Source organism: Oryza sativa, chromosome 10, assembly GCF_034140825.1.
Source record: "Oryza sativa Japonica Group chromosome 10, ASM3414082v1".
NCBI classification, from domain to species: Eukaryota; Viridiplantae; Streptophyta; class Magnoliopsida; order Poales; family Poaceae; genus Oryza; species Oryza sativa.
The window spans coordinates 11,223,842-11,248,079 of record NC_089044.1 but is presented as its reverse complement, the minus strand read 5'-3'; the positions used below and the strand labels follow the sequence as shown (position 1 = coordinate 11,248,079).

The 24,238-nt window shown below is 36.5% G+C and overlaps 1 protein-coding gene across 1 annotated transcript; it reads right to left on the bottom strand.

Annotated features, from left to right (window-relative positions):
* Nucleotides 1–10,402: 10,402 nt before the first annotated feature.
* On the bottom strand, nucleotides 10,403–12,728 carry LOC4348391 (endo-1,4-beta-xylanase 5). Its single transcript, XM_015758507.3, has 3 exons — nucleotides 12,510–12,728; nucleotides 11,103–12,163; nucleotides 10,403–11,016 (listed from the first exon to the last, which is right to left on the bottom strand). The coding sequence occupies exons 1-3, from the start codon at nucleotides 12,715–12,717 to the stop codon at nucleotides 10,666–10,668; spliced, it is 1,620 nt and encodes a 539-aa protein (XP_015613993.2). The 5' UTR covers nucleotides 12,718–12,728; the 3' UTR covers nucleotides 10,403–10,665.
* Nucleotides 12,729–24,238: the final 11,510 nt, after the last annotated feature.

Below are 24,238 nucleotides of genomic sequence, written 5' to 3'. Positions count from 1 at the left end.
TATAAAACACACAAAATCACTCAAATTTTTTAAAAAATTTAAATTGTGAGTATATACCTAGGTCTATAAATTTGATTCATACCAATACCTAACAACAAAATAACTCAAACTCAACTTTATTTCACAATTCATTATTACATACCTAACGAATTATATGTTTGGATGTTATATACCTAGAATCAAAATCTAACCAAAAAAAAAGTTCAAACTCAGTTCAAACTTGTTAGTAAAGAAGTTAATGTTCATACCTAAAACATTTAAAAAAAATTCATACTCATTCAAATTGGTTATATACTCAATTTGAATCTTGGAGCCAATACTCCATGTAGCACGAGTTAATTTACCTATATATATATATATATATATATATATATTAAATTTGTTTGGTGCTCCATGGTGCCCGGGCACCATTGTTGAAATTGAGTATATACCCAATTCAAATGAGTATGAAACTTTTTCAATTACTTAGGTATTAACATTAACTACTTTACTAACTAGTTCAAAGCAAGTTTGAACTGAACTTGAACTTGTTTTTGTTAGATCTTGATTCTAGGTATATAGCATCCATACATATAATTAGTTAGGTATGTAATCATGGATTGTGAAATAAAGTTAAATTTGAGTTGTTTTGTTGATAGGTATAGGTATGAATCGAATTATTATAACTAGGTATATACTCACAATTTGAAAATTTTAAAAAATTTGAGTGATTTTGTGCATTAGATACCATGGTATTCATATATATATATATATATATATATATATATGAATATATTTTTAATGCATGAAAAATATATACATATACAAAGTTTATATAGGACGTACAAACTTTGTATACGATGAATATAAACTTTATATACATACGTATTAAAAAATAAAAAACTAGAAAATACACAACGTATACAAAATTTGCATACGCGTATACAAAGTTTATATACGTACAAATACAAACTTGGTATACATACGAATACAAACTTTGTATTCCTACACCTTAAAAAGAGAAACCAGAAAAAAAAAGGAAAAACCAACCAAACAGAAACCAAAAAAAGGGAAAAAACAAAAAAAGGGAAAACTTGCTCTCTCTCTCTCTCTCCTCTTAGCGCGGCGCGTCCGCCGTCCCCTCTCCGCGCGCGACACGTGTCCAGTCGCGCGGGGAGGGGCGCGCGCGACTGATCGCTAACTAGCCTTCTCGCAAGTTGACGTCTAGAATCTGTCCTGGCGTTGCGTCACCGTATTTGGGCCTTTGGGCCGTGTATCGTGTTGGAACCCATTAGGGTTGCGTCAATGGTTGGTTGCACGACCCTAAACTCTATATATCAGTACCTGCCGTCACCCTTAGGGTTTGGGTTTTGCTTAGATTATTCTGTCAAGAACATTTTCGCCGCTAGATTGGTTTGTAAGAACCCAACTTATGAGCTTAATCATTCATCTGCAATTTTGGTTGTATTCTACCTTATTCTTGTTTGTGTTCTTCGATTCGCAAACAGAGATTAGCCTTCTCGGCGAGATCATCCGCGTTTCGACACGGGTGATAACTAGAGGAGATGTGGTGCTGCGATTGCGGGGCTCAAGAGCGTGTTCGTTCAAGAAGTCGGATCGATATGTGTCGTGAATCCGCCCAAATCGTTGATTATCATAACCTTTCGGAAGATCGGGAACCCTAGTCCACATCAAACACTATGTTTAAGCATAATCAACACGTTATGACACCAATAAATACATTCTAACACCAATGTGTAATTTTTCTGGATCCACCGCTAACTGTCTGGGGTGTGCAACTTCCATATAAAATGCCAAAGGGAAAAAAAATTATCATGGTCATGATCATGGGTAAAGTGGTATTCGACGATATGCCATGATCAACAATTATTCAATTTGACGATAAACAGTGCTTTGATATATTATTATGCAATAGTGTTTTATTTTTCTTTAAGCTATTCTTCCGTGGGTTAATAATCTTCATATACGGCTTTGTTTGGATGGACTACGGCCAGCCGGAATTGAGGCGCAACCCATGTATATCATTCTACCCAAGGTCATTTTCTCTACGAAGACTGTTGGGACATTTGGATGGAGCCAGGTTGGCAAAAGTCCCAGCACAATCCGCCCTAGCCCACATAGGGAAGAAGTCTCTCCACGGTGATATGAAACTCTTTTCTTGCGTCACACTTAGGGCATCCACAATGTAGTCTAAAACTAGTCCATAAGCAATAAAATATTTCATTCAGCCACCTAACCACATTGTGGAACAGTCCATAGCAAGAAAATAGCAAAAGCCACCCATAAGCATATGGGTTGCCCATATAGAATAAAATATGTTATTTGTCTCTATTTCCTCTCTCCTTTTAATACTAGTTGCTATCTATATATATTGTCAAGATAGCAATAGTTATAGTCTATATATGTGGGTCCCATCTATATGGACTACTTTTGCTATATACATTGTTGTTGCCCTTACAGCATTACACTCGACCTTTTTCTCCTTCATAGACAAGGTGAATTCCACCGCGTCATGTGAGAGACGATGTGCCACCTCCTATACGTGCATAGGAAAGAGAGGAAGAAATTTGGGTGTTGTCTCCTGAGTTGGATGTGAGTACCGTTGTATGTTTGGATTTCGATTTGGATTTTGAAAATTTGCTTAATGGCTGATCTGGATTTGTGAGAGGGGAACCGTGGCCTAAGGATTGTGTTTCCTAGATTATTAAGTTTTTGTTTTCCAACATTTCTGATTTTTCACTGTATTTTTTTCAGATGGTTAAAAACTTTATCTTAATCTTCTGGGTGTTTTCTGAATTCTATATGTTCTGAATTTTGAATAACAACAATCCCATCCATTCCACCCACTATACAAACAATGAAAGGGAAGGGGATTGGCAGAGATGGATTTGGCGAGAGGATGGGGAAACCCACCCATGTGAGCATAACCTCTACACCAAATATTCTTCATCTCAAATATTCTGTTGTGACGGACTCTAGAATAAAAAGTACTCTCTTTCTCTCCGTTTGAAATTATAAGTGTTTTGACTTAAACTGCTCCAAGTTTAGTCATATCTGTAGAAAAAAAGTAGTAACAATATCAACCCAACACGAATATATTATGGAGATGTATTCAATTATAGATTTAATGAAACTAATTTGGTGTTATAAATAATACTATATTTATGTAAAAACTAGGAAGGAAGCCCGCGCAGATGCGCGGGCAATTTATTTATTGCCTACAAAAAGAATACTAAAAGAAACCATATCCACCATATTCACTATAAGAAATAGACCATTGATTTTGATATGGAGTAAATGATCAAAATGGTTATCATATCCAACCAAAACTCACTTTATCCCAATTATATATAAATTCAACATTCACCACAACTTATTAACTTTGTTTTGAAGTATGAATATTTTCTTAATCGATGGAATTGCAGCTGTATCGAAAAAAACTCAATACATAATTAATACCATAAGAAATTAATCTCCACATCATACCCAAGTGCCCATGTCTCACAGATCCAAATCTATATATAAATATTTAAAAATATCGCTTCTACCAATTAATAGGATAAAACAATTATACTTATATATGAATGCTCCTCTCACGATCGGGTGAAGCCGACTATAGCCGCTAAGGATTTTTCTCTAATGCCTTGATTCATGGGTCCCACATTGATATAGTCGTGCTCCTCAACGGTAACATAATTTTATTGGTAAGTAGCAGGCCAGTTAAGCATTATTGTCAACGGTAACATCTTACTTGGACCACCTTAACCGAATAATGCATACTCCTATATAGTTACTACAATGTAGCCAGTTGAGATCCATACTTAGCATCCTTTATGGAATGAGTGAAAGAAGATGGAGGTGATAAAAAAAGTTTTTTTTTGTCTTGAGTTGATTTATTATATAGAGTAGACATAATTTGTTTAAGGTGTTAATCAATAGTACTAAATTTTAGTTGTATAGATATATTTTTTTAAAAAAAATAGCAGGGTTGATCATTCAACTATCTAATAGCTTCAGTGATGAGGACCACGTAAAAAATATTTGCTCACGCAGTGATCCTTTGCTAACTTACAAGTTAATATAAGTTTTGATTTTTTTTCTTGTATTATACATCTAATTCACCTATGCATGTACGCGGGGGTTAATATGCGTTGGAATTTGAGCTAATTTTTAAAATTGTTTGGATGAGGATGACATAAAAATAGATATAATGTAGTTATATGTACGTTTTTTTTCTAGCGAATAGTAGTCTCTCGTACATACATTCCTTTTTATGAACGAATATTTTTCTAACATAGGGATATGGTGCACGTATGTGTATTCATTGTGTGCATCTGCACATATCTATATGAGCTCATATGATTGACTTTTACATTCTTAGTAAAAAAATACTTTCAAGAAAATTGACGAGATGAGAGTGAAGCAATGGGTGGCGTGAGGCAGCGCTGTGGCATGGCTTTTTTTACCACCTCGCTAGGAGTGGTTGCTATGTTTATATATCCTCAATTTGGGAAAATCTTAGAGCGGTAAAGAAAAAGCAAACTACCAGATGGGACGAATCATATACAGACTCTTCTTTTTTTTCTTTTTATCTCTTGTGTACGTAATTATATAGGAGTTGTGTATATATGTAGAGACAGATTTTCATAGATTATCTCTAATTTATTAGAGTATTACGTGATATCTTAGGAGCATTTGTAGAAGTGTAGTAATGGTATTACTTATAGTTGTAATCTACTTGTAGTCAACTATTGTTTGTATCGTCTACTTACTCTATAGTTTGTTGATGGTTGCGCACTTTGTATCGCCATTTATTTTCAGTGTTGGATGACACACATGCTCATTGAATATAAGCTAATTTTTAAGTGCATTGTGCATGGATACCTTGTAAATAATATTATTTAGCGATCAGTGGATAGTGGCTTATGAATAGAACTTATATACATGGGGATCACTGAGGACATAGGTTTGATATTTTAGGCTATGATTGACCAAGTATACAAATTTATTGTATATTATATATTAATGTTTTAGTACCTAAATAATACATTTAAGGCTATGTTCTAAAGTAATTATTGGATTGGCTACTCCCTTATTTATATCGAGCATGTTTCCCAAACTATTAAATGGTATATTACGCGGTGCGTGTATTGCAAGTACTTTTTTATGTATAATTTTTTTAAAAAAATAAAATAAATTTATTTTCATTATTTATATTTAATACTCAATTGATCAAATGAAGTCCATAGTGGGAGATAAAGGACAACGGCACGGTGTCAAAATAATATATTTGATATTTAATATCTAATAATATATAAATAAATAAAACACATAATACATTATAGGATAATTGATTCGGTTTTTATCTCATGTGCGTGAAAAAGAGAAAAAAGAAAAGACGTACGTTCATGCATGTATGTGGGCCTTTTAAGGATAAATCTAATTGGCTATTTTATTATGGATCCAATGGTTAAAAGTAATAGCTCCACCAGATTAAATGAAAACTGATGATTAGATTTTTTTTTAATTTCTCTAAATTTATTAGAACGCCACATGGCGGCATAGAAGTATTTGGAGAGTACCATATGGCGTAGTATATAATACATTGATTTAGAAGATAGAACATTGATTGGATATTTATTATAGATCATAATTTAACTAAATATATTTATATTAGTGAAGTAATATATTTTATGTTTATAATGTACAAAATCATATTTTAAACACCATCGATTTTTATGGATCTATGTTTTATTTATGTCTTTTTATGTAGATGCGTATGGTTTTTTTTTTCTTCTGGCCAACATTATGTAAGCATTATTGTTTTCAATCGTGTATGTACATACGTACGGAAGAACAATAGTAGTAGCGTTTGTATAGTATAAAGTCATACGTATGGGATATATAATATGAGGAAGTTATTACTTTTTAATAATAGTTCTAATCTAATGGTGTAAAATAACGGACCCACCAATTTAAGTTAAAATCAATGGCGAGATTAGATAGTGCCATGTGGCGGCTTAGGAGCGTTTGTAGGAGTGCCACGTGGCGATTTAAGAGTGTTTGTAGGAAAGTTAATGGACTTTTAATATATAATAACTAGGAAGGTAGCCCGCGCATTCGCGCGGGCATGCGTCGTACGCTAAGCTAGAGACACTATAAGAGCAAAATATTAACCAAAGAACATCTGCCATGATTTCTCCATAAATTATTTTTGTCGGCATTAATTGCTTTTATAATTCTCTAACCTATGAGCTTTATCTTATATCATATTTTAGTAATATCTACAAGTGATTATTTATAATCTTCTTCATCATTTGAAAAGAAGGTAGAATTTTTTTTCTTTAGAAAACATGTCAACAAAAGATAAAGTAAGGTGTTTTTCTCTTTTTTTAATTGCATATATATTATCATGGTTTAATAGAGGAGAATTGGGTAGGACATGAAGATCCACTAAATGTATGGGTTTATATAGCCTAATATAGCTGATGTATTTTGAGAGGTGATCTATCTAAAAACATTTCATTTAGAGTAGGTCAAAGCCTCCACACAGCTTAACGTGAATACTATAATGACAAAATATAATTGTGCAGTATTAGTTTTGAAATGTTATAGTATTCATATTACTATAGCATGAATACACGCTTGTTTTCTATATAAGATAGATATAATGATAAGAAATGATGGTTCCACAGGTTTAAAAGGCATAGGAGTATTCCAAAATTGTAGCTTAAAAATTATGTTTGTTTTAATACTCAATATTATTGCAAAGTGAGTGTAGCTCAACTGGTTAAGTTCCTTGTAGTGGAACATGCCACCGGGTTCAAGTCATAGACTTTGACATGGGTGCTCGTATTTATGACTAATTATTTTTTCAGTGGTAGGTGACGTATCCATCGACAGCGAGACGTCCATGGTGATTTCTTAAATCTCAAAATATGTCGTCTAATCTTTTGGACATACTCAAATGGGGTAAGCTATGTGTTTGTGAGTTCATAGGGGTGAGTGTGCGTCCGTTAAGTTGTGAGCGCCTACGTTTGTTGTGTGTTTCTAAAAAAAAATTCATAGGGGTAGGCTATGTGTTTATGCATTCATAGGGGTAAGTGTGCATGTTTTGTGAGTGCCTGTGTTTGTAATATGTTCCTAAAAAATATCCAACATTGATTGTTTTTCTTTTAGTTTGAGAGCTAAACAATATGAAGGGGACGGGCTGTGTTGTGCAAATGTGAGGGCGAGGAGGAGGTGGAAGAGATTTTATTTTTGTAATTTTTCTAAACGATTTAAGTGATAACCGATGATGGGGTGTTTCATTTTTTAAAGAACTTCTAACATACTTTCTTTGTTTTAAAGGATGTGGCACATGGCGATTTAAGATTATGTTTAAGAAATAGATTTAATAGTTAAAAATATTGGAATAATGGATACATCAATTTAGTTGAATTTTTTTAGAATCTTAGGATATGATAGCCAGTGACTTATGAGCGCTCAGGAGGGAGTTTAATTGATTTTTGTTATATACAATGATTTACTATAACATACTATATATTTTCAATTAATTTTTGGTTGTTAGGATATTATTTTTCTAATATAGATATTATGGGTCCTAGTTTTGAGTTATATATTTTTATAAATACATTTAATTTTAGATCTATTAGAAAATACTTTGGGTGTTGTATTTTCTAATTAAACCACTTAGATTGTTTTAAATTGTTCTACTGGAAGTACATGTTATTAATCAGATCAGAAGGTTTAAAAATCTACTTGATATTTTCTTCAAAATGTATGAATCGGTGAACAATAGTTAGTCCGTATAATATATATGACACAAAGTAATGAATTTATTTAATAATATACTTAACTTGGATCTTCAGTTTTAAATTTTATAGTAAATATTATAATGGTGTGCACAAAAAAAAGTAGATATATGATTTAGATAATATAGTTGTTTAAAATTAGTTTTCATAAAACATTTTTCCATCTAACTAAAAGAGAAAAATACGAGAGAAAGAAAATAGGTGGGGAGGCACGTAAGTACTGAATGTGAGGGGTGGATATGCAGTGCTTGTTTTCTTATCCTCTATTTGATAAACAAATCTAATGGTAGAAAATAATGGGTTATAAAATATTTTTTCCATCTAACAAATTTAGGAAAATAGGAGAAAAATAGGAGAGAAGGAAAATTGCTGGGACTGGGGAGGTACATACTGGTCGGGGTAAGTACGGGAGAGGTTTGAGATATGCGGGTCTTTTTTTTGTTTTTATCCTTATCTATTTGGATAAATATCCATTGTATATTAGTGAAAATCGACGGATGGATGTTTTATTTATTCTCAGATTTTTTGTGATTTTTAAATTTATTAAAATGTCACGTTGTGGCGTAGGAGTGTTAAAAGGAGCGCCACGTGGCAATTTGAGAGCATTTATAGCACATGTGCGGAAAAAGTCTGAATTACACCCTTAAACTACAACAACGGTACGAATTGTCCCGCTTATATATAAACTCATCTATCACCATCGTTCCTAAACATATGAGTTAATATATTTTTTGTTTTGTTTTTTCTTTTATTATACATTTGATTCACTTATGCATGTTCATGGGTATCATAAGATAGAATAATCTATATTGTCAAAATTATTTGTGCTAATTATTAACATTATATAGATGAGAATGACATAACTAAAAAAAGATATAATATGGTTCCATAAGACACTTTCGATTGAATGTGTATATGTTTTTTCTGGCAAATACTAAGCACGTACTTTTTCCTCTTTTTTTTGGAGACAAATATTTTTTTCTCTTAGGGTAGGTGTGCGTATGTGTATTTATATGATAGATGTGCATACGTTTATATATGCGCTCGTGAATGTCTTTTATATCATTAGTAAAAAAATACTTTCAAGAACATTGGTGAGATGGAGTGAAGTGGTGCTGTAGCGGCGTGGATTCTTTGACAACCTCGTCAGGAGTGGTCGCTACTCATATGCACAATTTGAGGAAAATCTATCTCATAGCTGCAAAGAAAGAAAGAAAGAGAAAACTACTCGATGCAGCTGATCGTATACACACTCTTCTTGTTTTTTTTCCTTTTATGACATCTCTTGTGTACGTATATAGTGAGGGATTACTTGAATATATATATATATATATATAATGGTTGAAATAATATATCCACAGGTTATGTATAAATAAATAGCTTGATTTTACCTTTTTAAATTTTTTTTCTTAGATAAGCACGGGTTATGTAATATATAATACTTAATTAATCGCTAATGATATACTTTGTTTCGCGTGTCCTAGATATGCTCTTCCAATGTAGACCAAATGATTACTAAAAGATAAAAGGACATCCACATGCTGTAAAAAAATATATGATTGTTAATTTTTTAAAAAAAATATATGAATAAAGAAACATATAATATATGAAAAATACATTCATGGCGATTGGATATATCAGTATTACACAGTATGGAGTGAGTAAATTTTTAGAGAGCTACTCACAATTTAAATTGTTTTTATTTTGAAAATATAAGTCCAATTTAACTATGCTCTTCAGTGATATACAATGATATAATCCACAATTTTAATTTATTATTATTATTATTTGTGGATGATTTGATGAGATGCGCTATTTAGAATAAAACTTAAAATAACATATAATTTTACAACTTAAAACATATGGTTAACATGGATTTTTTTGAGTTTTTTCTCTAATATCTACTACTATAAAAGTTGAAGATGTTTTTGCTGGTACTTCGGTACGTCATCCGTGTACGAGTCGGTTTTTTAGGTTTGTTCGCTTTTTAAAATACGTATTTGAGTTGGGTTTTAAGTTTCGTTCGCTTTCGAAAATGCAGAAGGAGTCGTATAAGAAATATTTTTTAAAAAATAACTCGCATGCTAACTTCACTCCTAATTGTAGCTCATGATTTTCACCTTAACTAAACCATATAACAATAATAAAATCAAAATAGCCTTCACCCGTTGTAACACACGAGCATTTTTTCTAGTCTAAGTATACATGCGAGAAGGAAAAAGGAAAAAAAGACATATAGGGGATATGTACGTACACGGACGTACGGACGTACAGGTCCATGGGGACACGTACGGCCAGGTAACGTGGGTTTTTTTAGATAGATTTATTTGGTATTTTCTTTAAATAAAGATCTAATGGTTAAAAATAATGGGTCCACCAGATTAAATGAAAACCGATGGTTAGATGTTTTTCTTTTTAATTAGAATTTCTATGATTTATTAAAACACCACGTGGCGATCTAGGAGTATTTGTAGGAACGCCACGTAGCGGCTTAGGAGCGTTTGTAGGAAGTTTAATGGACTTTTAGTATATAATAGATAAAGATAGATAGATAGATAGATTAGAATTTCTATGATTTATTAAAACGTCACGTGGCGATCTAGGAGTATTTGTAGGAACGCCACGTAGCGGCTTAGAAGCGTCTGTAGGAAGTTTAATGGACTTTTAGTATATAATAGAAATAGATAGATTTAATCTTAAAGTAGTTTAATTTTGACGACTTATAATCTGATATGGAAGAGTACAGATACTTAGCCCCTGATGATGTATTCTACTTGTGATTCGAGGAGCACTAATTCGCCTCGTGAATATTCTACGGGCTGGATCCACTTATACTACAACACTCCTGTTCCTACACCCTGATGTCTATGGCGTTCTCCGACGAGGATGACGATGCGTCCACGGTCAGCGTACGCACGGCGGACGACACGAGCGACGGGTGGGTCACCGTGACGTTGTACTCGCCGTGCGCGAGGTCGAGCTCGACGACACCGTCGGCGTCCGTCGTGGCGACGGCCACGGGGTGCGTCCTCCACTCGGCGATGAGCTTGTCGACGACGTCGCCGACGGCGAGGTTCTTGAACTCGTCGTCCGTCAGGCACATCACGTAGCACGCCGTGGCGTGCCACGCCGCCCACATCACCATGCCATCCACGTTCGGGTGCCCGTGCCCTTCTCTCAACACCTCCTCCAAATGCTGCGCCTGCACGTAGAACAATAGATTACGATTTTCTCATTTTCATAATGAAATCTTGATGATGAAAAAGATGTAATTATACAATTTGTTACCTGGTTTGTTCCATTGGCGACGTCGATCTCGGTGAGCCAGATGGGGAGCTTGAGCTGCGCGAGCGTGTCCAGCGTGGCGCGCATGAAGGGGATGTTTGGGGTGGCACCGAAGTGGCTCTCGAGCCCGACGGCGAGCTTCAGGCCGCCGTTGCCGGGGAAGGACCGTATCTGGTTCATCTTGGCGACGTACTTGCTGGCCATCGCCGCCATGTCCACCGGCTGCTCCACGGTGTTGAACTCGTTCATGAACAGCGGCGTCTCGCCGTCGATCTTCCCCACCTGGTGGTAGATCGCCGGCGACGCGTCCGGGCCGAGCTTGCCGTCGTAGAAGCTCCAGTGGAGGTTCTCGTTCACCACGTCCCAGCCGATCACCCTGCCGCCGCCGTACCGCGACACGACGGACCTGAGCCGCTTGTCCATGGCGGCCCGCAGCTCGTCCGGCCCCAGCGACCTGACCCACGCCATCTGCGTGCTCTGGTCATCCCAGAACACGTTGTGGCCGCGCACCCTGACGCCGTGCCGCTCCGCGAGCGCCAGCATGGCGTCCGGGACGCGGTAGTCCTCGTGCCCCTGCCTCCCCTCCGTGGCGTACCACTTCATCTCGTTCTCGAACGTCGCCACCGTGAACCGCGACGCGAACCACTGCTCGTACGCCGGGTTGTCCAGGATCTCCCGGGTCATCGCGTTGCCGAAGGGGAAGCCGGGGCGGAGGAGCTCGGCGGTCACCGTGGCGTTCGGCACCGGCGCGCCGTCGGTGCCGCGGGCGACGACGACACCGAGGGTGCTCCGCCGCGCCCTGCCGGCGGATTGTTGCTGGCGGTGCGCGTCCCACTCGTCGAAGGTGAACGGCTGCAGCGACACGCTGTCCACCCAGATGGCCACCGCTGCGTCGGCCTCGAAGTAGAGCTGGCCTTGCCCGGAGGAGTAGGACGTCATGCCGCCCTTGATCATGCTCCAGCAGCCGGACTTGGCGACGGTGGCGCCGGCGGCGACGAACTGGCCGTCGGGAGTCCTGACCACCGCCATCACGTTGGCCGTGCCGGCGGACACCTGCAACCACGCTGCACGGCCACACACACAAACACAACAACAACAATGGTATTAAAACAGCAAACACATGTGACACAGAAAATTAGGAAGCACTAGTGATTGATGATGAAGTAATGGGTGCATAACTGTATTCACCGAAATTTAAATTCTAGTGCTTGTGAATATTACACACATGTAGATAAGATGTAGATAAGGTTTCAACAGGATTTTAGTCAGATCAGTGATATATTTTTAGTTTTTGTCTCTTATAACGTAGGTTAGGGACGCATATACGGGACAACGAGTGTAGTGATTTGTGCGCGTGTGTGTTTACGCTGTAGTCGAAAAAAAAATAGGTAGACATGTATCTTTTTGTACCTGAGAGGGAATAGTGGGTGTTGGGCTGTATCTGGACCGTCTGGTACACGGTGCGCGACGGCTGGCCGTCGGTCCGCGCCTCGGCGAACTTGTTGCCGGACGACGAGCTGTTCACGGTGGCCTGGACGCCCAAGGGCACGGTCCAGTCCGTCAGGCCTACGTTGAACTCGCTGTTTTTTATGACGCCTCCGCTGTACAGAGGTATCATCGGGTTGCTCAGGCACTGCACAACACAAATTGAAATTCCACAATAAAACATTGCCTTGGTTGAGTGGCGGAGCCAGAAAATCTTCACACCTAAAATTAAGCTAATAAAAACTTAGATATTTCTACAAATTACATTGTATTTTTTAATTAAGATTATAATGGGGATTATGAAGTTAGGTATGGGGCTCAGGCCATAGTTGCCCCATGCTTGTTTCCGTCCCTGGCTTGGTTAATCCGTCTAATTTTGGAATATGCTTGGTTATATCTTCTCTGTTTCAAGCTATAATGATTTTTTACGCTTTTCAAGATGTATCTATTCATATGATGTCTAATATATTTTGTAAATCATATACAAATTCTTATATTTTAGAATAGAGGGAGTATTTAGGGCCTGTTTGGTACAGCTCTAACTCCTAAATTTAGCTCCAAGAGTTGGGTCTGGAGTGGAGTTGTGGAGCTGCCTAAACCCAGCTCCACAACTCTAGTTCATTTTGTGAGAGAGCTCCACCCAGCTCCACTCCCAGTTTTAGTGGAGCTGAAACTGTTTGGCTGAGCTCCAGCTCCAGGAGGGATAGAGCTGGAGCTGGAGCTGTGCCAAACAGGCCCTTAGAGCCGAACAGTTTGAATAGCTCTGGTGTAAAATCGGTAAAGTTTATACTATCAAAGTTAATTAATTAGATAGATCTGATCGTGCAGATCAACTATAGGCAAATCTGACATTTAAAATTGCACCTGGAATAATAGCCCCAAATTAAATATTGAACAATTAAAGTGATTTTTTTTCTGAAATGGCATTCAATGCAGTAATGGAGGCAAAAGAAACAGATGAAGGATCTCGGAGCCAAAGATATTAAACGAGAATGCATTTTTGTATTTCGCAAACTGCTCCACAAAGTTCGGAAACGTAAATCCATATCTGATTGAGCAGTGTGCCTCTAGACTTATCGATAGTGATATCTCTTCCTAGTGCCTAGGCCCTCTTTGTTTAGGCTTAGACTTATTGGCCTAGACTTTTAAGTCAGCTTATTGGCTTATATGATTTATAAGCCGGTGGATTTAATGTCCTAAGTGTAGTAGTTGAGTCATACATCTACCTCACATAAGCCAAAAAAAGCTTCTCCAACCTAGCTTTTGGCTTAATAGTGTTAGAGTGGCTTATGGCTTCAAAAAAGCCAAACGGAAAAACTACTTGTTTGTTTAGGCTTAGACTTTTTGACTTATAAGTTGTCTTATAAGCCTAAACAAAGAGGGCCATAGTATACTACTCCTGGATCAGTTTTGACCAATTCACCATCGTACCATTATTTCGTGGTTTTGGAGAGACTGAAATGAAAGATAAAATTGATCATTTTTATCCATTTGATTTGTTCAAAATACACGAAAAGGAAAAAATACATGAATAAATAACTAACTTAGTCGTGTAGTATATGCATGTCTTGCAACAGAGCTCAAATTAGAATTATTTGCGTCACATGGTTCGTACTAAATATTGAAATAAAATTTCTTGTGTTTTTTAGATCCAGAAGCTACTAAGTTCAATCTTTCACCGAAGAATTTATAGAATGGAAAAAAAAATGTTATGCTAGGGTGATCTGCCATCCAATGCTTATTACTATTTGTAGAAAGAAACCATGAAAAAAAAATTCACAAAAGAGAGAAAAAAAAAGCTTGCCTCGATGCTTGCCGTATGGTCATAAGGAACCGATTGGACCATCTGACCTACAAAAATCATGGAGGAAAATGATATGTATGTGCATAAATATCCATAATCTTTTCGTACCATTACAAAAAAAAACAAAATGAAATATGCCAAATGGTGTAACTGAAAAAATGAACAGAGCAAAAGGTAAGTCTGAAGATAACACTACAAGCAGTGCACCTCTCCATATAAAAAAACGAATTTCGTCTGCCCCTTTTCATATGTGAAAGTTTCCTCCTTCCACATACTGACATCTCCCAAAAAAAAATCCGAGGATAAAAAAACTAAACCAGGAGGGGCGGTTGGTCCGTACTCTCTCTACATCATGTTGCGAAAAAAACTGACCTCTGAAGGAGAGTAGCAAAATGATTCCGAGTTTCTCCATGAAAACCTTCATCGTGTGTCCTGTTACCACTATCGATTGATTGAGGTCCGTTTTGCCAGAGGAGAAAAATGAATTTATAGGCAACGAGATAGTAGTTGTAATTAATACTCGTCGAAGATACAGCCGTAGAATAATATACTTATCCGTTTGATTTGAAACGGTAATTTAGCAGTACACCGATTGTCTGGATTAAGTTAAGTCTTGCTATTTATGGGCATTTTTCTGACATCCTAGCATATAAGTTAGGAAATAGCTGGCATCCAGCTAGTTGTATATACTTACTCCATCTGTCCAAAAAGACTTCATTTCTATCCAAATTTATTTCTGTCCAGATTTGTAGCTAGAAACAAATATTGTTGATAGAGATAGTATATATCAATCAATCAATCTATCTTCTATTTATATACTAAAAGTCCATTAAACATCCTATAAACGCTTCCAAGCTGCCACGTGGTGCTCTAATAAAATAGAGAAAATCCTAGAAATTCTAGAAAAAAGAAAAACATTCGACCGTTGATTTTCATTTAAATTGGTGGACCTATTATTTTGCACCATTAGATTTATCTTAGGAAGAAACACTTTCCATCGTTAGATTAGATTGATCTAACAGGACTCATGGTCAAGCGCACCTCGCCCCTTTCCGTGCGTGAGACGCACCGTACACACACCTCCTCTCCTCTCTTTTGCTGCCCCTCCCCTCCCCTCTCCATAATTCTCTTTTCTATTTGTAAGAAATATTTTTTATCAAGAAATCAACAGTTTGATGAGTTCAAAATAATTACTATAGTTTTTAATATATTTTGAAAGCAAACAATCAGATCAAGAAAATCCTCTCATGCACCTACCCACTGCTGTGTCAATATAAGCGATGCAAGCAACTTCCATCTCTTTGTTTGATCTCTCACGCCTTACCGTGCTTGTCACTTTGATTCCATGTAATAGTAATAGTACAGAAAGGCTATCTTTGATTTCACATAAATTTCTTGAAGCTTATGGAAAATAAATAAATTAATTTTTAGGCATTTGGGTTATCAGGTGGTTTTCAAGCAAGGGTGCCCTACCTCTTCCTACGTATGTGCCTCCCTTGCCTTTACACACTTATAAGTCTTAACTTATACATTTGATTTCTGATCCGTTTAAAACATCACATTCTTTACGATTAAATCAACAATTAAAAACTCAGTTTTGAATATATTTTAAATCATAAAGATATAATTTTGCATACTAAAAGTATATTAAACTCCCTACAAACGTTCTCAAACTGCCACATGACGTTCTACAAATGCTTTTAAGACGTCATGTGGCGCTCTAATAAGTTTGAAAAAAAATTATAAAAATTCTGATAAAAAAGAAAAAAATATAACCATTAATTATTCTTTAAATAGGTGGACCCAATAATTTTAACCATTAGATCTTAAAAAAATCAGGTTCCCCCACCGTATGTGACCACACACGTGCGTATTCCTTCACCCTTCTACTCTCCTCTAGGATCCCAATCTCCTCACCTATTTAATTTCTAGCTAACTTTTCCTATTTTCTAGCTAATACAAAATATATAAAAAATAACAATAGCTAAATGATCATGACTCTCAAGTCATGTGTACTTTTCTCATTTTATTTGATTTGCTATGTTATTGATAATTAAATACATACTCCACGATCCATAGTGCCCATATTTACTATATAAAAATTAGATAACTTGGTTGTTCTGACTACAAATATTTGAGCAAAATATAACTTTGAAAATGATGAATGAATTTAAATATGTGAATCTAAAGTCCAGGTTCAATCACTACCAAGGAGCTTGGAACTGTGATACATACTCTGAACTCAAAGGAAGAGGAGCTACAAGACATTATTAGCCATGTGGACACCGATGGCAACGGTAGCATTGACTTCCACGAGTTCCTAGGCCTAATAGCGTGCTAGATAATTAGGTGAAGGAAAAGTAATGAGAGGAGGGGAAGAGGGAGATGTTCCGCGTCTTCGACAAGGACTAGAAAATGGCTTCATCTCTAACGCCGAGCCCCGCCACGTCACGTGCAATGCATCAGGAGAGGCTCACTAATGAGGAGGTCGACGAGATGATTCACGAGACCGATGGTGGCAGGTGGATCAACTACAAGGAGTTCGTAAGAAAATTCAGAAAAAAATAAAACAAGCAATTTGATTAAAATATACATTAAAAAATAAAAAGAATCATTAAAACTATAAAAAATACAACAATATTCCATGTAGAATATAAAATATTAAGAGTCCATATAAAAGTATGAGTTATAAATAGCTAAAATTTGGAATAATAAAACAAGTATTACAAGAGAAGTCCAAACACAACACGCAATGAGATCAACACGCTATGAGATCAAGTACAATTTAAAATCCCTAAAAAGACAATTTAGAGTAAAACAATAATTTGATTTGAATACAAATTTGAAATTAGAATCGAATAACTAAATTCAAGATACATTAAATATTTTTTAAAGAATCTTTCTATCTTTATTGATTCACATGTATAACGAATTGCATATATATGAAGCAATTAAAGAGAGCGATAGCAGGGTGGGAAAAATACATTTATTACAGTTTATCGACATTTCTTGAGAAAAAAGATACAATGAACACTCAATTAAAAATAGAAAAAAAATGTTACTTTAATTTAAATTTATTTTGTTTGAACTATTTTCAAAATAAACCAATACGCATGCCCGCGCGAATGCGCAGGCTATCTTCCTAGTTATTATATACTAAAAGTCCATTAAACTTCCTACAAACGCTCTCATGCCGCCATGTGGCACTCTACAAACGCTTCTATGCCGCCACGTGGCTCTCTAATAAATTTAGAGAAATTAAAAGAAAACTAACAGTCAGTTTTCATTTAATCTGGTGGACCCATTATTTTTAACCATTGGATTTATAATAAAAATAACCAATTACATTTATCCTAAAAAGGCCCACGTACATGCCCCACATACGTGCATGAATGTACCTACTCCATGCACCAAGCCCCACGTTCCTCTTTTTTTTCTCTTTTTCACGCACCTGAGATAAAAACCGAATTAATTATTCTATAATGTATTATGTGTTTTATTTATTCATATATTATTAGAGATTTAATATCAAATATATTATTTTGACACCTTGTCATTGTCATTTATCTCCCACTTTAGACTTCGATCAATTTCATTGGGTGAGCTTATCCAATGCACGCAGAATGGTGCAAGTCATTAGCACAGGATTAATTGAGTATTAAATATAAAAAATAGAAATAAATTAATTTTATTTTTAAAAAACTTTTATATAAAACATATTTGCAATACATGCATCGCTTAATATACCATTTAGTAGTTCGGGAAACATGCTCGATATAAATAAGGGAGTAGCCAATTCGATAAGCACTTTAGAACATAGCCTTAAATGTATTATTTAGGTAGGAAAACATTAATATATACTTCCTCCGTCCCAAATTATAAGGCCTATATTTTTTTACATGGTCTTCAACTACATACTTTGACCATTAATTTATTCAATGTTATATTCCCAATAAATATGAAATTAACATCACATGAAAGCACTTTAAAATATAAATACAGTGATATAACATGCATAATAATTAGCATATACTCCCTCCGTCCCAAAATGTAAGCATTTTTAGCTATGAATGTGGACAACTGTGTGTCCAAATTCATAGCCAAAAATTGCTATATTTTGGGACGGGGCAGTATATGATTAGTATGATTAATAGTCAAAAGTTACCGAGTTTGATTTTTCTTAAAATGAGGGCATCCTATATTTTGGGACGGATGGAGTAATATACAATATATTTGTATACTTGGTCAATTATAGTCTAAAATATCAAACTTATGTCCTCAATGATCCCCATGTATATAAGTTCTATATATAAGCCACTGTCCACTGATTGCTAAATAATATTATTTACGAGGTATCCATGCACAATGCACCTAAAAATTAGCTGATATCCAATGAGCATGTGTGTCATCCAACACCGAAGATAAATGGCGATACTAAGTGCACAACCATCAAGAAACTATAGAGTAAGTAGACGATGCAAACAATAGTTGACTACAAGTAGATTACAACTACGAGTAATACCATTCCTACACTTCTACAAACGCTCCTAAGATATCACGTGATACTCTAATAAATTAGAAAGAATCTACGAAAAGTTATCTAAAAAAGTAAATATCTATCCATCAATTTACACTTAAATCGATGATCCATTATTTTCAACCATTAAATTAAATTAGATATATGAAAGTAATCCCTCTGTCCTAAAAACCATATAATCTGTCTCTATATACGTACACAACTCCTATATAATTACGTACACAATAGATATAAAAAGAAAAAAAAAAGGAATAGTGTGTTTATGTGATTCGTCGTAGCTGGTAGTTTTCTCTTTCTTCTCATTTCTTCTCAGCTCTAAGATTTTCCCAAATTGAGGATATATATACATAGCAACCACTTCTAGCGAGGTGGTAAAACAAACCATGTCGCGGCGCTGCCTCACGCCACCTATTGCTTCACTCTCATCCCGTCAATTTTTTCGAAAGTATTTTTTTACTAACAATGTAAAAGTCAATCATATGAGCTCATATATATATATATGTGCAGATGCACATTATGAATACACATGCGTGCACCATATCCTATGTTAGAAAAATATTCATTCAAAAAAATGAAAAAAAACAAACGTATGTACGAGAGACTACTATTCACTATAAAAAAACATACATATAACTACATTATATCTATTTTTATGTCACCCTCATCCAAATAGTTTTAACAAATTAGCTCAAATTCCAACGCATATTAACTCCCGTGTACATGCATAGGTGAATTAGATGTATAATACATGGAAAAAAAATCAATACTTATACTAACTTGTAAGTTAGCAAAGGATAACTGTGTGAGCACATATTTTTTACGTGGTCCTCATCACTAAAGCTATTAGATAGTCGAATGATCAACCCTGCTATTTTTTTAAAAAAATATCTATACTGCTAAAATTTAGTACTATTGATTAACCCCTTAAACAAATTTTGTCTACTCTATACAATAAATCAACTCAAGACACAAAAAAAACTTTTTTTATCACCTCCATCTTCTTTCACTCATTCCATAAAGGATGCCAAGTATGGATCTCAACTGGCTACATTGCAGTAATTATATAGGAGTATGCATTATTCGGTTAAAGTGGTCCGAGTAAGATGTTACCGTTGACAATAATGCTTAACTGGCCTGCTACTTACCGATAAAATTATGTTACCGTTGAGGAGCACGACTATATCAATGCAGAACCCATGAATCAAGGCATTAGAGAAAAATCCTTAGCGGCTATAGTCGGCTTCACCCGATCGTCAGAGGAGCATTCATATATAAGTTTAATTGTTTTATCCTATTAGTTGGTAGAAGCGGTATTCTTAAATACTTATATATGGGCACTTGTATATAATGTCGAGATTAACTTTTTATGGTATTAATGATGTATTGGGGTTTCTTTTTATACAGCTGCAATTCCATCGATTAAAAAGACACACATACTTCAAAACAATGATAATAAGTTATGATGAATTGTGAATTTACATATAATTGGGATAAAGTGATTTTTGGTTGGACCTGATAGCCATTTTGATCATTTACTACATAACAAAATCAATGGTCTATTTCTTATATTGAATATGGCGAGATATGGTTTCTTTTAGTATTCTTTTTATAGGCAATAAATAAATTTCCCGCGCATCTGCGCGGGCTTTCTTCCTAGTTATATAAAAGACGAGCATTACGTACCGAGCTAGCTGTGAAAATCCATCCTAATGGATTAATGGCTGTTAGAGACAAAGTTACGTTCGGATGTCGCAACCCTCGTGGGATTGTTGCTGATGCGCCTCCCTCTACATTATCAACATGATCCTCCGATCAAAAACCCTGTCTAGGTCTCCTTGGCAAGCTACGATATTTTCAATGTCGTAACCTTATTGGAGGCATCGTTTTAGATGTGATGTTTGTTTTTGTAGCTTTTCAGATCATGGGCATATGGGCAATCTGTTAAGCATAGCAGCGTACGGCTTGATGCTAGGCTTTTTCCTCGTTGGTGTGCGGGTTTTTTTTTGGCACATGGCGAGGACTATAACCTTATGATATTTTTCATGCTATATCAATATTAAACTTTATATTGTTTCGTGTGATGTGTTTAAAAGAATATATTATGTGAAGCATTAAACGCAGGCCAGCATTTATGAATTTTCGGGTAATGTCAGTTACAATATAACCAAGTATGAAATGTGCTGTATATCTCATAACTAAGTAAAACTTGTACCCATCACGCATTTTGTTGGTGGGTTCAACTGTAAGCGAGTAAATTTTCACCGTCTAGTGCTAGCTAGTGAAAAATATACATTCCTGAAAAATGATTTTTGACGGCTAAGCCTCTTTCACTATGTAGGTGGAATGTATTTTCAGCTCCGAAGGCCCACCTAGTGCTCTTCCTCCGCTCGGCCGCGCCCCCGTTACACCGGCACTGCCGCCGCCAGGCCACGCCCCGCTACACGGGTGCGCCGCTGCCGCTCGCGACACCCCTCCGGCCGACCACTGTTTCGTCGTCACCATTCTAATGGAGAAATTTTTTTTGTGTGTGTGGTGATGCGCGGGGGCATTCTAGGCATTTCGAAAAAAAATTCACCACTTTCAGCCAGGAAATGATAATGCATCCGGTGTACTAAGGAAAATTTCACAGTTTTTAAGTGTCCTAGAGCAGTGTCACGTTTTCGCGGTGTCCCTCAGCTAATTATACAATTTTACTTTTTTTATTTTTTTATTTTAAAAATAAACTCTTTTAAAACTTTTTTTTTGACCGGGAAACAGTGGGGGAAGCCCCCACGGTTAATTTTCATTTATATAGAGGAAAAAAGAAACTGTACAGAAGAAGATACGAACCTTTTGGCCACTAGCGTAGCAAAACAATACTGTCACACATGTCTTGCTGGTATAATAGTGTTATTCGGCCACGTCGGTCTCGCTGGCGTGGCAGAGTTATTTGGCTACGCCACTTTGACTGACGTATCAAGGCAAAACTGTCACGCCCGCTACAGGTGATGTGTCAGTGTTATTTCGTCGTGTCAGGAAGGGCTGGCATGTTCAAAAGGTTTAGATTTTAGAAATATATTTTTGTAAGGGTTTATTTTGAAAATTTAAAATTAAAAACGTTCAAGAAAATAAAAAAAATCTGGTTGAACGTGGTTAGCATCTGAATTAGGCAAGGTACATTGGTTAATGCAGAGCTATGACCGGAAGAAAGAGGAAGAAAGCAAGTGTGACATGGGAAGTGGAGGGGGTACACGGAGCTACGGAGAGGCGATTTGAGCGAGGAAGCTCCACTACCACGTACGGCGGCAAGCCGGCAATGGAGCCGGCCAATCCGGCGAGCGCCATACCAGGCGAGAGATGCTCCTATCGACGAGGCGCCGTTGCATCTGAGCCGAGACCGCACAGGAGACAGGACCGTCGCACCGAGTCAACGGGCTGAGCAGACCGAGCAACGTGAAGGAGAACAGAGCAGGTGAAAGGAAGGGCCGGGCCGGCACAGTTAGGAAAGCCCAACTAGAATGCTAGGAGGCCTTCAAACCAACGGACGGGATTTGGCTGTGTGTCCATGTGAACAGGCTGCCATGTTAGAAACCCGAGTGGTAAAAGAGCCGTGGAGGAAAAGGACCTCAAGTAGATATAAGTTGGGAAATGCCAGGCGCCGGTGCATCGGGCGCGCCTACCGCGCGGGGGGCCCCACGCCTGTGCTGCCCATGTGCGTCTGTGCTGCTTCTCCACGTGTCTTCACCATATAATCAATTACAACAAATCACCCACATATTTTGAAAACACTCTATTAAGGTAATTTGGTTTATTTTTTTGTTCCACAAAAAATGTTTCATCTAGCGTACTCACAATGTTTCACTATGTATGGATAATGCTACAGTGAACTGAAACATTCTTTCGCTATTTGCTGAAACATTGTTTTTATATAAAGTGAAACAACGTTCGATTTAAACGATTGAAACATTTTTGATCTACTTAGTGAAACAATTCCGAAAAACCTGGTGGAACATCGTGCAACATTTAAAAAAAATTCAATAATAAGCTACAAAAATTTCGTCAGAATATATCCATGTGTGGTTTTTTTTAAAAGATTTAATTGCAACGAATTTAATGGTTCAATCGGATCATGATTTGGATAAATAATTTTTAAGAAAAATTTGTTCATGCTGACGTCAGCGTTCGATTTTTGGAGATTTGGATCGGGCGACCGATCCCTAGTCACCTCCATATAAAGTTTGTCATGTTATTGTTGAAACTAGAAAGCATTATACTTGCATGTTAGAAACCAGTCGCGCTTTGTTCAGTTCGGAGCGCTAGGAAGGATTCAGAGCAAGTATAAGAGCAGGTACAATAGCAAGCCATAAGCCAGCTATAAACATATTTTAAAGAAAAAAAAGAGGAGAGAGAATGGCAGCAACTGTAGCACGGATATCAAGGTGCATGTGTGTATGATAGGTGGGACCAGATATTAATTATATAATATATGTTTATAGGTAACTATTGTAAGAATTGGCTATGAAGTTGACTATAGATGATTTAGAGCCAACAGTTGGCTACACTATTAAACTTGCTCTAATAGTGAGCTATAAGCTTACGTGGAGTATAAAGGTAGCAAAAAATTAAGAGTGTTGGCTCTCATGCAAGAGCTAGTTTATCACAAGTTCTAAGACAAATACATTAAATGTATAAGTGAGAGATAGAGAAATGAGAAGAAAATTATAGCCAACCTTACATGCTAATAGTAGAAAGTGAGCTCTATTATTATCCTTGCTCTCAGGAATTTTGATGGCTCTCAATGGTTTCTCAGGAGATGATGAACACAAGCCTATCAGAATATGGCATCCATATTTTATTTTCTTGCCATTTGTCTTCTAAGAAAGTGCTGTGGTTTTCTGCATACTAATATGGAAAAGGCGCATGGTGATAAACCTTAAATGTGCAATATTTTTTTATTTAAGTTCATGCAATTGTTCATGGTTTCTTTTCATCCTTTGATAGAGAAATGCACCAATGGATTTGTGTGCAGACTATCATGTGCCACTGTCACTGTGGTCTGCAGCACAATTTCCCTGCAGACCTTGCTTGAAATTTGGGTTAACAATGGCACAGCTTCCCTGAAGCTGGTCTAGAGAAATAACCTGTGTACTGATAATTGTGCATGGCTGTCCTATGCCCTTAACCTTTCTGATGAATACTTGAAGTGACTGTCCTTCTTGTTTGTAAAGTTTGCAGCAGCTGCCTTCTCCAAGAAATATTTGCAACACAGACCCAATTCACCAATTCAGAGGGAAGATATTGGAAACCATAAAGATGGAAGAGTATCACGGTAAG